General features: G+C 40.9%; 1 protein-coding gene across 2 annotated transcripts in view; it reads left to right on the top strand.

Moving 5' to 3' along the window:
* SCFD2 (sec1 family domain containing 2) overlaps positions 1 to 14580 on the top strand; it is a 311415-nt gene continuing 296835 nt past the window's right edge. For both annotated transcript variants that reach the window (XM_020284618.2, XM_075997920.1), the window contains exons 1-2: positions 1 to 957; positions 3898 to 4066. In XM_020284618.2, the coding sequence (XP_020140207.2) occupies positions 120 to 957; positions 3898 to 4066 (1007 nt within the window). In that variant the 5' untranslated portion in view covers positions 1 to 119. The remainder of the gene's footprint in view (positions 958 to 3897; positions 4067 to 14580) is intronic.

The following is a 14580-nucleotide window of genomic DNA, read 5'->3' on the forward strand; positions in this document are numbered from 1 at the left end:
GGCAGGACCACGTGTACCATGTTGACTGTCAAAGCCTCCAGGAGCCCGGTTCCCGGAAGCGGTGAATTCTGAGAGAAATTCCGGCACCCGAGTCCCCCGAATCCTGCGCATCCCCAAGCATGAGCGCCCCCGGCGTGCTGTCCTTTACCCAGCAGGGCTGGGAGCAGGTGCTGGCCAAGGTGAAACGGTCCGTGGTCTACCTGGACGCCGCCTGCGCCGAGAGCCTGCACTGGGGCTGCGGGTCCGCGCGGCTCCTGGAGGCGGTGGGGGTCCCCGCGTGCCACTTGCGGGAGTTCGAGCCCGATGCCCCGGGTGGCGGGGCCGGGCAGCCCAAGGCAGCGTTCGTGCTGAGCGGCCTGCTGAAAGGCCGGACCGTGGAGACTCTCCGGGACATCATCCGCCGCAGTCACTTCCAGTATTGTGTGGTGGTCACGGCCGTGGGCCACGCCGTCCACCTCACCGCCAACCACGTCCCCGCGGCGGCGGCGGCGGAGCTGGAGGGGCAGCACCCGGTGTTCGAGCAGCTGGAGGAGAAGCTCTGTGAGTGGATGGGCAACATGAACTACACGGCCGAAGTCCTCCACGTCCCGCTGTTGCTCGCCCCTGCTGCCCCGCACCTGGCCTTGACTCCAGCCTTTGCCTCCCTTTTCCCACTGCTGCCCCAGGATGTGCATCTTCTGAATAGCGCCCGACCGGATAAGAGGAGGCTGGGGAGCCTGGGTGAGGTGGACGCCGCTGCTCTAACCCCGGAGCTGCTGCTGCAGATCAGGTGCCTGGTGTCAGGCCTCAGTTCTCTGTGTGAGCATTTAGGAGTCCGCGAGGAGTGTTTCGCCGTGGGTTCCCTAAGCCGGGTCATCGCCGCAGATCTGGCCAATTATGCCCCAGCCAAGAACAGGAGAAAGACTGCCGCGGGCAGGGCATCAGTGGTCTTTGTGGACAGAACTCTGGATCTCACAGGTAAGTGATATTGCTGCGGAGTTCGTCATAACCACTCTCCAGGTTGTGGGGAATGAATTTCATCGATTCAGCATATATTTTATAGGCCTTTTACTACACGTCAGCTTAAGGATACAAAGATGAACTAGATGGACACAGTCCCTAATCTCACAGAGTTTATAGTCTAGAGGGGGATATAGAGGAGTGAATTAGCAATTAGAATACAATTTGTTAAATGCCGTAATGGGTAAAAATATCTTGGATGTGCATTGAATTGTTAAACTACTTCATGTAGCCCAAGATATTGCAAAAATGGAATAACAGCTGACATCGAGGAAAACTGTCCACCTGGGAACCTTTTAGTAATTTGCAGATGCCAGTATTTACAACAGTCCTTCATAAGAGGATTCTGATTTGTTGGAGATGGATTAACAGATGAGCCGGTGGAAGGAAAACTACTGTATAACAGAACATGAAATTACCATAGAGAGTTGTAGTTTAGATTTCTTGAAATTAATGTTAAAAAGTGAAGTTGAACTTAAATGTCACTAGTAAATGAGATAAAAGAATTGTAAGAAACATTTTCAAGTCTTTATTGGTTTATTCTTAGATCTTATTCTGTTAACAATTGGGTAGATAATCTCAAATCGCAATAATATATTAATTATTTATACACAAGGAGCAAATGTAATCCTTAAAAAAGGTCAAATAAAAACACTGTGATACTTAACATGTTCCAGTATCAGAAAGTGTCTTATCTTTATGTTATTTTCAAAAGTCAACTTTATTGTTCTCTAATTAGGCAGATATAATATGGCTAGTAGTATAGGCTAGCCACAGCTAGGTTTAGGGAGAATAATCAAGAAACTGACATTGGTAACTATTCCCTTTAGTAAGTCAGAAAAAAAAAAAGTTGAATGAAGTTATAAAAAACCACAATAGGTGTATTTGAATTTTTGACCATCATAAGATTAATTTTCAGATCATAAAATAGAAAGTAAGCTAACTAGTAGTACCGAGGTGTAAGGTTAATTATGTAATTGGAAAAACCACATGTCCAGTCTGTTATTTAAATATAAGTAATAATTGTAGCATCATAAACTCTTAGAGAATTAAAAAGATAACACTTGATAAATATATGCTTGAGTTTTTTGAATGCACAGTATATACTGCTTATCTTTCATTTCTTTATGCCAAAAATGTTACCTATTATCTCATAATTAATCAAAAAGTTCACACAATTTTGTGTTCTCCCCAAAGACTTCAGTTAGACAAACCTTAATGTCCACTGTCTAGTATCGTGGCAATGGCTCCTTTACAACTGCGGGATCTTTTCCTTGTACAGATCTTTTATACATACTCTTTATACATACTCTTTTACATACTCTTTATACATACTCTTTATACAAGGCTCTTTTATACATACAAAAACAAATGAGGTGAGCGTAAGTTCTGTCCTCTAAATAATCTGACAATATGAAGCAATCAAGAATGATTTAGAAAATAAGGGCACATAGGAAGACAAAGTTGCCATCCAACAGCAATCATTCCATACTTTCTCTTTCCTCAAGCCTCCAGAACACCTTCTCCATACTCACCCTAAGCTTTCTTGCTTCTACTGCCACTGAGAAAATATAAGCCATTAGAAAAGTTCCATATCTTCCTATACCAGACCTACCACCCTTTCTACATCAGTATCCGTGTCTGTCTTTCCTTCCATTAAAAAGAAATGTCCTGTCCCTGCATTCTAATGTCAACTTTTTCACCTATGTAGACTAAATCCTCTCTCTTTTCACTTCTCTCATAGATTAACCATCTTTCAAATATCCTCCCCTTTTCCTAGATCTCATTTTTTCCTTTTCTCTGAATTTTCCCCATTGACATACAAATAGGATGGAATATGTTCTTTCTTGAACCTTAAAGCTCCCGTAACTTCAGTTCCATTTTTTTTTTTTTTTTTGCTTCTTTTTCTTAGCAAAATTGAAAGAGTTGTCTATACTTGCTGGCTCCACAATCTTCTGCTCCAATTTTCTCTTGACTCCACTTCGGTTATGTTTTATTTTCCAATACTTCTCAGAACTTTCCTTTCTCAATGAAAGTGGCCTCTCATATCATCAAATCCAATGTTCAGTTATCATACTCATTTTATTGAACTTCAGAGCAGCGTTTGACACAGTAAAGCTGCAAATAGTAAAAATAACTTTAAAAGTACAAAAGATATACAGATAAGCAACCACTTAAACCAGTTTCTTATGTGATCCCATTAAAGCATAAATATGACATCATTTGCTTGCACCCAACCCTCCCATGTTCTCTCATCATGCCTACTGTCAAATCTAAGTTGCTAGCTATTGTTTTCAAGGATATCCATGATCTGCCTGTGTTTCTCTCTCTCCAATCATCTCCCACTGATCTTTCCTCACACAGTATTTTCTAGGCACACTGGCTACCTTGCCATTCTTCAGACACGCTAAGCATGTCCCAGCCTCCGGGCCTTTGAAATTTCTCCGCAGCTCTTCTTGGGATTTTCTTCCTTCAGCCATCCACATGACTTTCTCCCTTAATTCCTTAGTGTCTTCATCACTAAAATAAAAAAATAAAATTTAGCTTTAAAATTTCAGGACACTATTATTACAATGGCACTACTTACCTGACTGGCTATATGCTGATAATTTATTTAATTATTAAGCAAATATTTATTGATGCCTGCTGTATGTAGGCACAGTGCTAGGTGCTGAGGATATCGTAGTAACCATAGCAGACATAATGCCTGCCCTCATGGAGCACCAAGTCCAATCCATGAGGCATACATTGACTAGATATTGTGAATGTAAATAGTGTTACAAGGGGCAAAATATTAGGTTTGGGTTATTTTTGTTGGAAGGAGCATTATAAAACATTTATCCAGCTTACTTTGCCCTCCCATTTTGTGAAGTTTCATTTTCTTGCCTGCTTCAATAGGGGCAGTTGGACATCACGGAGACAACTTAGTAGAGAAGATCATTTCAGCACTACCTCAGCTTCCAGGCCACACCAATGATGTGATGGTTAGCATGGTAGAGCTCACTGCACTCCAGAACATGGAGGAGAATCACAGCGTGGTTGCCCCAGGCTGTCTTGCACAAGCCAAGTAAGATATGTAATTTTCTTTAAAAAAAATCTCATCCTTTTCCCTCTTCCCCTTTTTTTCCCTCCTAGACTGAGTATTCCCATAGAAAGGAAACAATGAAGAGTTGGTCTGGTTGAAAAATTAATTGTAGGTAGCATTTAGAAAACAATAACCATATCCATTAAACATGCCCATGAGCCAGAAAGTATGGAATTGTATAGAGTTGTCATTTAGATGTAACATAAGCTTGTTCCCAAGATTGGTTAAGTGACTTAGTTTATGCATCTCCATTTCACAGATGGTTTCACATGGAATTCAGTCTAGGCTTCCTCAATTTCTTTTTCTTAGTTGACGAAGAAGCAACCCACATAGCTATGACACAGTGCCATCTTTTTATATGTAACTGATATATTCTTGGACATCAATGAGAAGTTTTAATTGCTAAGTATGTTTTTTCACATGCTTAGAGAAATCAAAGAGAGAAGATAGTATACTGTAAGTGATGCAGAATCTCAAAACTAAAAGAACATTTCCCCAGAAATGACAATAAAAATATATGGAGTCACCTTCTCGGCTTTGTCTTTCATCAATAATTCTTCTGAGAATTATTATTATTATTTTTTGAGACAGAGTCTCACTCTGTTGCCTGGGCTAGAGTGGTGTGGTGTCAGCTTAGCTCACAGCAACCTCCAACTCCTGGGCTCAAGGATTCTCCTCCCTCAACCTCCCAAGTAGCTGAGACTACAGGCATGTGCCACCATGCCCAGCTAATTTTTCCTGTATATTTTTAGTTGACCCCAATTAATTTCTTTCTATTTTTAGTAGAGACAGGGTCTCACTCTTGCTTAGGCTGGTTTCAAATTCCTGACCTTGAGCAATCCTCCTGCCTCGGCCTCCCAGAGTGCTAGGATTACAGGCATGAGGCACCGCTCCCGGCCTGAGAATTATTTTTATTTGAAAACAATGCATTACAGGAGGGGAAAAAATGTCTTAAGAGTATCTGTTTCTCTTATCTTTATATTTTTTTTTCTTTCTTTTTTTTTTTTTTTTAATGCCTAGTAAGATTGGCATATATTTTTGATTTTTAAATAAAACAGGATCTTTCAGCATTATAGTTGCAAATCTTAACAGTAGCAGATACATTTGGAATTTTCTATCATATTTGGAATGAATTTGCAGCTCCTGAAATTTCCAGCTTTTTTGTAGCTAGTTAATAACATGTATATTAGGTGCCTTGTGTGTATGGGCCAGTGTGGAAAGAAAATGAAAAGTTCTAGACCTTGCCTTTTGTATGCTTATACATACAATAAAACTACAGGGCTAAGGGCTTGCAGATATACAAATCCAGAAGTAATTATGACTGAAAATACTGTTAGCTGTTCAGAGGGCAATTCAGAAGTTAATTATTAAGGATATACTGTGAGCCTTACTCTAAGCTAAGCAGTATTAAGGATAGAAAAAAACATAAAATATCATTCTTGCTTTCAAGAACACTTTTCTTGTTGGGGAGTCATGATTTATACCCATAAGAGAAATTATATGAAATCAAAACTAATGTATGTGCTACAAATTATAATTCCTACAAGTAAAGTACCAGGTTAATCAGGTTATGATCTTTGTAGAGCAATGTGGGCCTTTTGGAAGTGGTAGTGCTTGAATTAATTATGTCTTGAAGGATTTAGAAAAGAGACAAGGGCTGATATGAACACAGCTATAGAAATAGGAATGGTCAGTGTTTTTTTTTTTTTCTTTTTTGAGATAGAGTCTCACTCTGTTGCCCAGGCTAGAGTGAGTGTCAGCCTAGCTCACAGCAACCTCAAACTCCTGGGCTCAAGCGATCCTCCTGCCTCAGCCTCCTGAGTAGCTGAGACTACAGGCATGCACCACCATGGCTGGCCAATTTGTTCTATATATTTTTAGTTGTTCAGCTAATTTCTTTCTATTTTTAGTAGAGATAGGGTCTCACTCTTGCTCAGGCTGGTTTCAAACTCCTGACCTTGAGCGATCCTTCCACCTTGGTCTCTCAGAGTGCTAGGATTACAGGCGTGAGCCACCGTGTCCAGCTTACCTGGTGGGTTATAAAAAAGAGAGGCAACCTCATTGGACTACTACTGCCATCTGCCCTGTTCACATTTTTCAGGACTTACTATGTGCCAGGCACACTTCCAGGCATTTCACATTTGGGAAGTCATTTTAAGGTTTACAATAACCTAATGAGGTTATTCCCCCATTTTATAGGTAAGGAAACTGAGGCAAAAAGACATTAAGTAATATAGTTAGTAGGAGGTGGAGCTAGAGATGAGTTCAGAATGTTTGACCTCAGAGCCACTGTCTTGACTTCTATATTATGTGTGCTTAGGTGCCAGATAATAGCTAGACTGTTGAACAGATTTAAAGAGATTAAAGACAAAGTTACTTCGTGATTTAATTTGGGGAGTCCTATTTGTTCAAAATAACGATTACACAAACAACATAAATCAATTTTGGCCAATTTCAGCAAAAAGAAAATTTATTAAAGGGTACAAGGTAGCAAAGAATCTAAGGAAGGATTATTAATCAGATTTTGGAAAGAACAAAACAATTCTAGGGATCTAGGAAGCAGGAATTCAGGGATTCTTTAAGGCTTTGACTTCAGATAGACTGATTTTAACTGGTTTCTTTGTTTGAGTCATTCTGCTGAAGATACAGATTCCAGGGGAAAATGGTAAGATTAGCCTATCTTGGCCCTTGTGCCTATTATATGCCCACTGGGGGTTGGGAGCTCTTCATACTAAGAATTATGCCAGGATCTTATGGCATGGCAGAGGGGTAGTTCTTCAAAGGAAAATAGAAACACTTATCAGAAGATGTGGAAAGAGATGCCGGGCAGGCAAAAACAGTAGATGCCCCTTATTAATAACAGCACACACTTAATAGAGGACTTATTGTGTAACAGGCACTGTTCTGAGCACTTAATATATATTAACTTAATTCTCACAGCTTCTCTATGAGGTCGATTCTCTTATCATTCCCTATTATAGATAAGGAAGTTAAATAAAATATCTAAGGTGACACATATAGTTAGAAGCAGTGATGGGTCTGTATTTGAGCCCTGGGCAGTCTGGCTCTAAATTGAATGCTTACCAATACCCTATGCTGATTCCACTGAAATCTAAGATAATTACAAAAACAAATAAGCTCCTCAGAAAAGTCTGCAAAAAGAAAGAAGAGTTGAGTCCATCATTGGAGAGCAGGAGAAGAAGCAAGTTCTTAGAAGTGTAGTAGGACAAATGTAAGAATGAATGTCTCTCAAAACTCATGTTTTGATCATGGCTAATTTATTTAACCTTCACTCCCCAGCACTCCGTCCACCCCGGGCTTAGTCTAGGGCTAACACCAAGCCAGTCTTGGAGTCCCATTTCCCTTGCCAGGGATGCTTTAAAAATGGGCAAGTGACGAGAGGGAAAGTCTCAGGGCTTCTTGGTCAGGATTCTTTGCTTCTGAAAAGAGACTCAAGAAAAGACACACGTTCCCTCTCCCTTTACATTTCTTTCCCAAATCCCAGGACTCTGAAGTCAAAGTCCTGAAACTGCGGCAGCCATCTTGCTCACATCCGGAAGTTGACGCTAACACGTGGAAGGTGGCATAGCGGAAGTTGACGCTAACACGCGGAAGGGGGCGTGGCCAGGAGAGCTGCAGAGAGGAGCAGCTATGGGGTCCTGGTTGCACTGTGTTTGGACCTCATGTTATGTGGGAGAATATATTTCCTTATTGTTTAAGCCAAACTGAGCTTCTCTCTCTCTTTTTTTTAATCACTTGCAGTCAAAGACATCCCTACACATTTTCTATACCTCATTATTTCATCTGTAAAATGAGGGCATTGGCCTGAATGACTGCTAAGGCTCTTCTTGGGTTTAAAATAAAAATCCTTCCTAACTGAGCTTCTGCAGTGACTCAGCTCTGCCTCTCACTGAGGCTATGTTCATTTATATGTATTTTCTCTCCCTGGTCTTTGTCTTCATTGGGTGTCTTTTTTTTTGTTGTTGTTGTTAGACTATGAATGAGTGATATCATAGGGTATGATGAGCTCTGAGTGCCATCCAAAGATGAAAGTAGGGTCAAAGATGAGTTCTAGACAAATCTGAATAAAGAAGAAAGCTTTAGTGAGAGAAGATTTGGTGAAATAGTGACACTGGAAGTCAGGTTGTAAAAGATAAAGTAGGTAGTGAGAAAATTATAAATAAAGGTGTGAAGCAATAAATCGGGGGGAAATGGTAGTTTTTTCAATTGCTTGGAAGACTGAGGGAATTCTGTTGATTAATTTCTCTGCAAAAGAGAAATCAAAATAAATCACAGCTTTTCTAGCATATGCTACTGTGTTTCCCCGAAAATAAGATCTACCCATAAAATAAGCCCTAGCAGGATTTCTAAGCATTTGCACAATAGAAGCCCTACCCTGAAAATCAGCCCTAGTGATGGGCGTGGCTATGAAAATCAGCCCTAGTGATGGGCGTGGCTATGAAAATCAGCCCTAGTGATGGGCGTGGCTATGAAAATCAGCCTTAGTGATGGGCGTGGCTATGAAAATCAGTCCTGGTGATGGGCGTGGCTATGAAAAATCAGCCCTGGTGATGGGCGTGGCTATGAAAATCAGCCCTAGTGATGGGCGTGGCTATGAAAATCAGCCCCAGTGATGGGCGTGGCTATGAAAAATCAGCCCTGGTGATGGGCGTGGCTATGAAAATCAGCCCTAGTGATGGGCGTGGCTATGAAAATAAGCCCTAGTGATGGGCGTGGCTACGCAGGGCACAACCCATGCATGTCGTTGTGGAGTGGGAAAGAAGACCAGCAGCCCTTCTCATCTGCCCCATGAGAGCTCTAGTGCTCCAAATGAGAGATGGGGGCCAATGGTTATTAAGGAAATAGAGTCACAAGAAATTCAGGTTGGAATTTGGGGTTTGGAGAGTTATGATGATGTTCCAGAAGAAGACGACTTTACTCTATTTGAATAAATGTAGATTGTTATACTGTTCTTAAATAACACATGCCCTGAAAATAAGCTCTAGGGTGTCTTCTTGAGGAAAAATAAATATAAGACTCTGTCTTATTTTCAGGGAAACATGATATATGTCTATCAAAACAACAGTAACCTCTACTACCTCTGACCACACCCTCCAGAAACTTTTCAATGAAATGAGAGTGAGGATAAAAAAAGTCAGTACTAAAATGTAGAACAGATGGGTACTTGGCAACACATGTGCCTGCAATGGAATAATCTTTAAAAAGCAAGTCTGTAGCTATGATAAAAGACTTGATAATCAAAATTTATTGCTAATATAATTTTTTATAAAAATCTGTTTATAATTATAGCAATTGAAGTTACTGCCAATGCAAATGAGAAATTGAGAACTTACATGCATTGTAAAATGACTTTCTAGTCCCTGTCCATTGGTCCCTGGATTATGTAGAATATTTTCCACAAGAAAGAGGCAGAAATGCCCAGCATGGTGGTGTGCACTTGTAGTTCCAGCAACTTGGAAAGCTGACGTGGGAGAATTGCTTGATGCCAGGAGTTCAAGACCAGCGTTGCAGCCTAGACAACATAGTGAGATGCTGTCTCTTAAGAAAAAAGATTTAAAAAAAAAAAAAAAAAAGGAGGAGGCAGAATCTTTTCTAGTCTTGGGTTCTCCTCCTGTTGAAGTGGGGTTTTATTCTCTACTCCAGCTCCGCTCTTCCTAACCTCTTTCAGTTCCTTGAGCAACCTTCACCTGATGCCCTCCTGTATTTACTGCATCTGTGCTTGGTGCTCCTGGCTCTGGCCTAACCCTGCACCTGCAGCTGCTTCTGCAGGGTCCAGTCTACTTCTCCAATTGCTCTCCACCAGCCCCCCAGTCCTCCAGTGAAAGCCAAAGACCTTACCATGGCCTGCAAGACTGACCATCTGGCTTCGTGGTTCCTCTCTGACCACATCTCTTATTCTCCCCCTCGTACTTGCTCCTTTCCAACCACACAAGCTTTCTTGCTGTTCTTCCAATAGGCAGTGCAGGCTCCTGCCTCAGGGCTTTGGCTCTTCATGGTCCTTCCCTTTTTAGATCATTCTTCCTGCAGGTGTCCATTCGCCCCACATTCCCTTTCTTTCTTTGAGTGAGGCCTTTCCTCTTCATCTTAGCACCTCAGATTTCCCTTCCCTATTCCTTTTTTTCCTCCATGGCACTCATTACTTTCTAACATACTTATTAATGCTGTTTTTTGGTCTCTCGCTCTACTAGAGAGCCATGGGGAGAACTCTCCACTAGAGAGTTCCGTGACAGCAGGGACATTTGTCTGTTTCATTCATTGCTGTGCCTTCTATGCCTAGAATAGAACCTGGCACTCAAGAGATAGTTGCTGGATGAATACATGGTGATGGGTGATGCCAGGAAGGATCTGGGAGTGCAGTCAGGCTACTTGATTAAGATAGGGAGGGCGAAGCCAAACTAGAGGACAGGGATTTCCTGAATCATGTCACGGTCACCACTAAAAAAGAAAAAAAAAAAAAAAAAAAGAAGTAAAATAAAAAAAAAAGAAAAAAAAAGAGGACAGGGATCTCTACATTTTAATTGTTGAATTTTTTTTTTTTTTTTTTTTTTTTTGAGACAGAGTCTCTGTTGCCTGGGCTAGAGTGTCATGGCATCAACCTAGCTCACAGCAACCTCCAACTCCTGGGCTCAGGCGATCCTCCTGCCTCAGCCTCCCAAGTAGCTGGGACTACAGGCATGTGCCACCATGCCCGGCTCATTTTTTTCTATATATTTTTAGTTGGCCAATTAATTTCTTTCTATTTATAATAGAGACGAGGTCTCACTCTTGCTCAGGCTGGTTTCAAACTCCTGACCTCCAGCAATCCGCCTGCCTTGGCCTCCCAGAGTGCTAGGATTATAGGCGTGAGCCACCACGCCTGGCCAATTGAATACATCTTAACATGAGATTTGAGGCCAAGTGTAAAACTTATGACATAAATCCATCAAAAGCCTTATCTACTTCATTTTAGTACTTACGTCACTGTCTAGCTTTGTTGATTGATTTCTACATACTTGAATTTTGTCATGCATTGTGCTAGGTATTTTAAAATGCTTTATTACACTTAATTTTAAAAGTACTTCTACAAGGTGGGTATTCTTCTTTTTTTGTTTCCATAGAAGTTTAGAGAAAGAGACTTAAGGCCAGGCACGGTGGCTCCCATCTGTAATCCTAGCACTCCGGGAGGCCAAGGTGGGCGGATCGCTCAAGGTCAGGAGTTTGAGACCAGCCTGAGCAAGAGCGAGACCCCCATCTCTACTAAAAATAGAAAGCAATTAATTGGCCAACTAAAAATATATAGAAAAAATTAGCCGGGCATGGTGGCGCATGCCTGTAGTCTCAGCTACTCGGGAGGCTGAGGCAGGAGGATCACTTGAGCCCAAGAGTTTGAGGTTGCTGTGAGCTAGGCTGATGCCACGGCACTCTAGCCCGGGCATCAAAGTGAGACTCTGTCTGAACAACAAAAAAAAAGAAGTACTACATGGATTTTAATTTACCTACTAATAGAATTCCTGATCTTGGATGTCAACGTTAAGTAACTATACTAAGTGTTGACTTTGAAGTGAAGAGCTAGTCCACGCGAGAGTAGGTTCCCATACAGCAGCATTAGGATCTTGCTGTTGGTACACGCTGTGGGCATCTCCTCTTCTCTACCTGGGCCTCCCTGCCAAAATGGCAATTTTTTTTTGTACTTTTCAAGTAAACATTGCAAATTGGGTAGGAGAAAGGCCTACCTCTTCTCAGCACACAGCTTGCTATTTTTCACTTTTTCTCTTAAACATCATCTGGGCTCAGTTACAGGTTTAAAAAACAGAATTAATGAATCCTTTGTGAATGGTGTGGTGAAATCAAGCAGGGGTCTTTTCTGAGAATGAAAGGATAAAAGTGTCTCCTAAGAAATATTTAAATAATTTAATGTGCCAGAGACATTGTACGTTATATTTCTTAATAAAGAATTATGTTTATTAAATATAGTTTTCAGCATCATTCTTTTTTAAAGGCATAGTAAGAAAGGAAAGTTTGAAGGTAGAAATTCTTCTTTTGTAATTGCTGACATATTGCTACTCCACTCTGTCCTGGTATGTGTTAGTTATGGAATGTGCATTCAACCCCCAGAATCTTTTTCATATTGAAAACTTTAAAATGGTTTGTGGTCTCTGTGTTGTGAGAAGACTGAGCTCTGGGTCACAGTGGCTTTGGGATTCATAATTTAAATGGAAATTATGGCTGCTTTAAACAAAGCCCAGAACCCTCTGAAGTTAGCTAGAATGGAAAAGGAGGAATGGAAAAACTCATTACATGTGAATGACAAGTACAGTAATTGATTGCAGTTCCTAATTAGGTTGATCTTCACCGCCAAGTAAATGGCCATAACAAGTCCAAAAATCTAACTCCTGGTGAGTTCACCAATCACAACCTTTATTGGAGTGCTTCTAAATCTTGTGTTTTATAGGCCAGTCATTCAACAGTGTGCTCAGATTGTCCCGCAGCTCTGGCTATAGTTTCTTTTCTCTAACATCTGTTCTTATTCTGCCTGAAGACCCTTTTCCTTTTTTTAAAACCTCTGCCTTCTAATAACAGTGTCCCACTGGGAAAATGGCTGGTGGTGGGGTGGCTGGGATCAACAGGTAGCACAGGTAGCTACCTTTCTAGCAAAGCTGTGTTAAAGGAAAGACCAAACTCTATAAAATATTTTAGAGAGGTTTATTCTGTGCTATGTATGAGTGAGCCCAGGCCAGGGTGACAAAGAGTAGAATGGTGGTTACCAAAGGTTGGGAAGAGTAGTGGGGAGTGGGTAGGGATAAAGTGGAGATGGTTAATGAGTATAAAAATATATTTAGTTAGATAGAATGAACAATATTTGGAAGGCAGCTGTGCTTACCACTATACCACCAATGCAGAACGAACACTATTTGATAGCACAACAAAGTGACTGTAATCAATCATAAGTTAGAGTATACTTTAAAATAACTAAAATAGTGGAATTGGAATGTTCCTAACACAAAGCAATGGTAAATGTCTGAGGTGGTGGATACCCCAGTTACCCTGATTTGATTAATTCACATTGTATGCCTGTTTTTCAAACACATGTACCCTGCAAAGAAATACAACTATTATGCACCTGTAAGAATTTTAAAAAATTGGGAGCTCTATGTTGTTAATTTCTTTGCTCCATGATATCCAAAAAAATCTGAAAACCACTTCAAAAGCCTCCGGGTCTAAGGAACAGAATAAAGAGGAATCTTGAGGTTTCTCCCTAGATTTTTGCAGCTCTCTTCAGTGCCTCTCTCCTTGATAGAATGTTAAAACCAAGTAGTATGACTGCACACCTGGTTTTTGGTTTTTCTGAAGGTGCTTGCTTGCATGCATGGTTGTTAATTTTGGTGTTCATGCAGAGGGGTGATCATTAGAGATTTCTATTCAGCCATCTTTATTTTTTTTTTTGAGACAGAGTCTCACTTTGTTGCCCAGGCTAGAGTGAGTGCCATGGCGTCAGCCTAGCTCACAGCAACCTCAAACTCCTGGGCTCAAGCGATCCTCCTGCCTCAGCCTCCCGAGTAGCTGGGACTACAGGCATGCACCACCACGCCCGGCTCATTTTTTCTATATATTTTTAGTTGGCCAATTAATTGGTCAAGTGGGGTCCTCTACTTTTGTCACACAACATTAGTACCCAGAGAAGATTGTTTACCTTACAATATAGAAAACTCTTTAAGTGGAATGTTTTAGCTTATGAGAAACTGTACCTCATCCGTTTTTTAAAAATTTTTTAGAGCCATCTTTTTTAAATTTTATTATTATTTTTTATATATATATTTAGTTGGTCAATTAATTTCTTTCTATTTTTAGCAGAGACAGAGGTCTCGCTCTTGCTCAGGCTGGTCTTGAACTTCTGACCTTGAGCGATTCTCCCGCCTCAGCCTCCCAGAGTGCTAGGATTACAGGCATGAGCCACTACGCACAGCCTACCTCATCGTTTAGTGTAAGTAAAAATAGTGTACTTGCTGGGCAGCTGCAACTTCAAAATAAGCTCTCTTTTCTACCCCTAAAGAGATTGTTACCACTCAGTCCCTCCTACAGAAAGAACTTCTGCATGTTCTTCTCCCCTCAGCGTATATTCCTCTCTCCTTAACACCTCAGCACTGTTCTGTATTTCTGAGATATCAAGGGAGATGATACAAAACACTAACAAAAATCTATGGAAGTTAAGACAGTAAATAATAGGAGCAACAGAAATTCATATTCCAGCTGAACCAAAACCCAAACAAAAACCAATGAAGATAAAACCATGATTGTAATAGTTTTTGATGAATCAAGTTTTCCCAGATGAGTGGCTCTGAAGCATCATACATATGTGTGCATGTACAGGGTGTCACCCACCAGAATGATAGTTTCTGGAGTAAACTGTATAATCGTGGTATGTAAGATTATGCACTTTTTTCATGGGGTGGAGTGGCAGAAGGTTAAACCAGGCAGATGTGTTTGCTTCTAAGTGC

Source organism: Microcebus murinus, chromosome 26 (assembly GCF_040939455.1).
Source record: "Microcebus murinus isolate Inina chromosome 26, M.murinus_Inina_mat1.0, whole genome shotgun sequence".
Taxonomy (NCBI): domain Eukaryota; kingdom Metazoa; phylum Chordata; class Mammalia; order Primates; family Cheirogaleidae; genus Microcebus; species Microcebus murinus.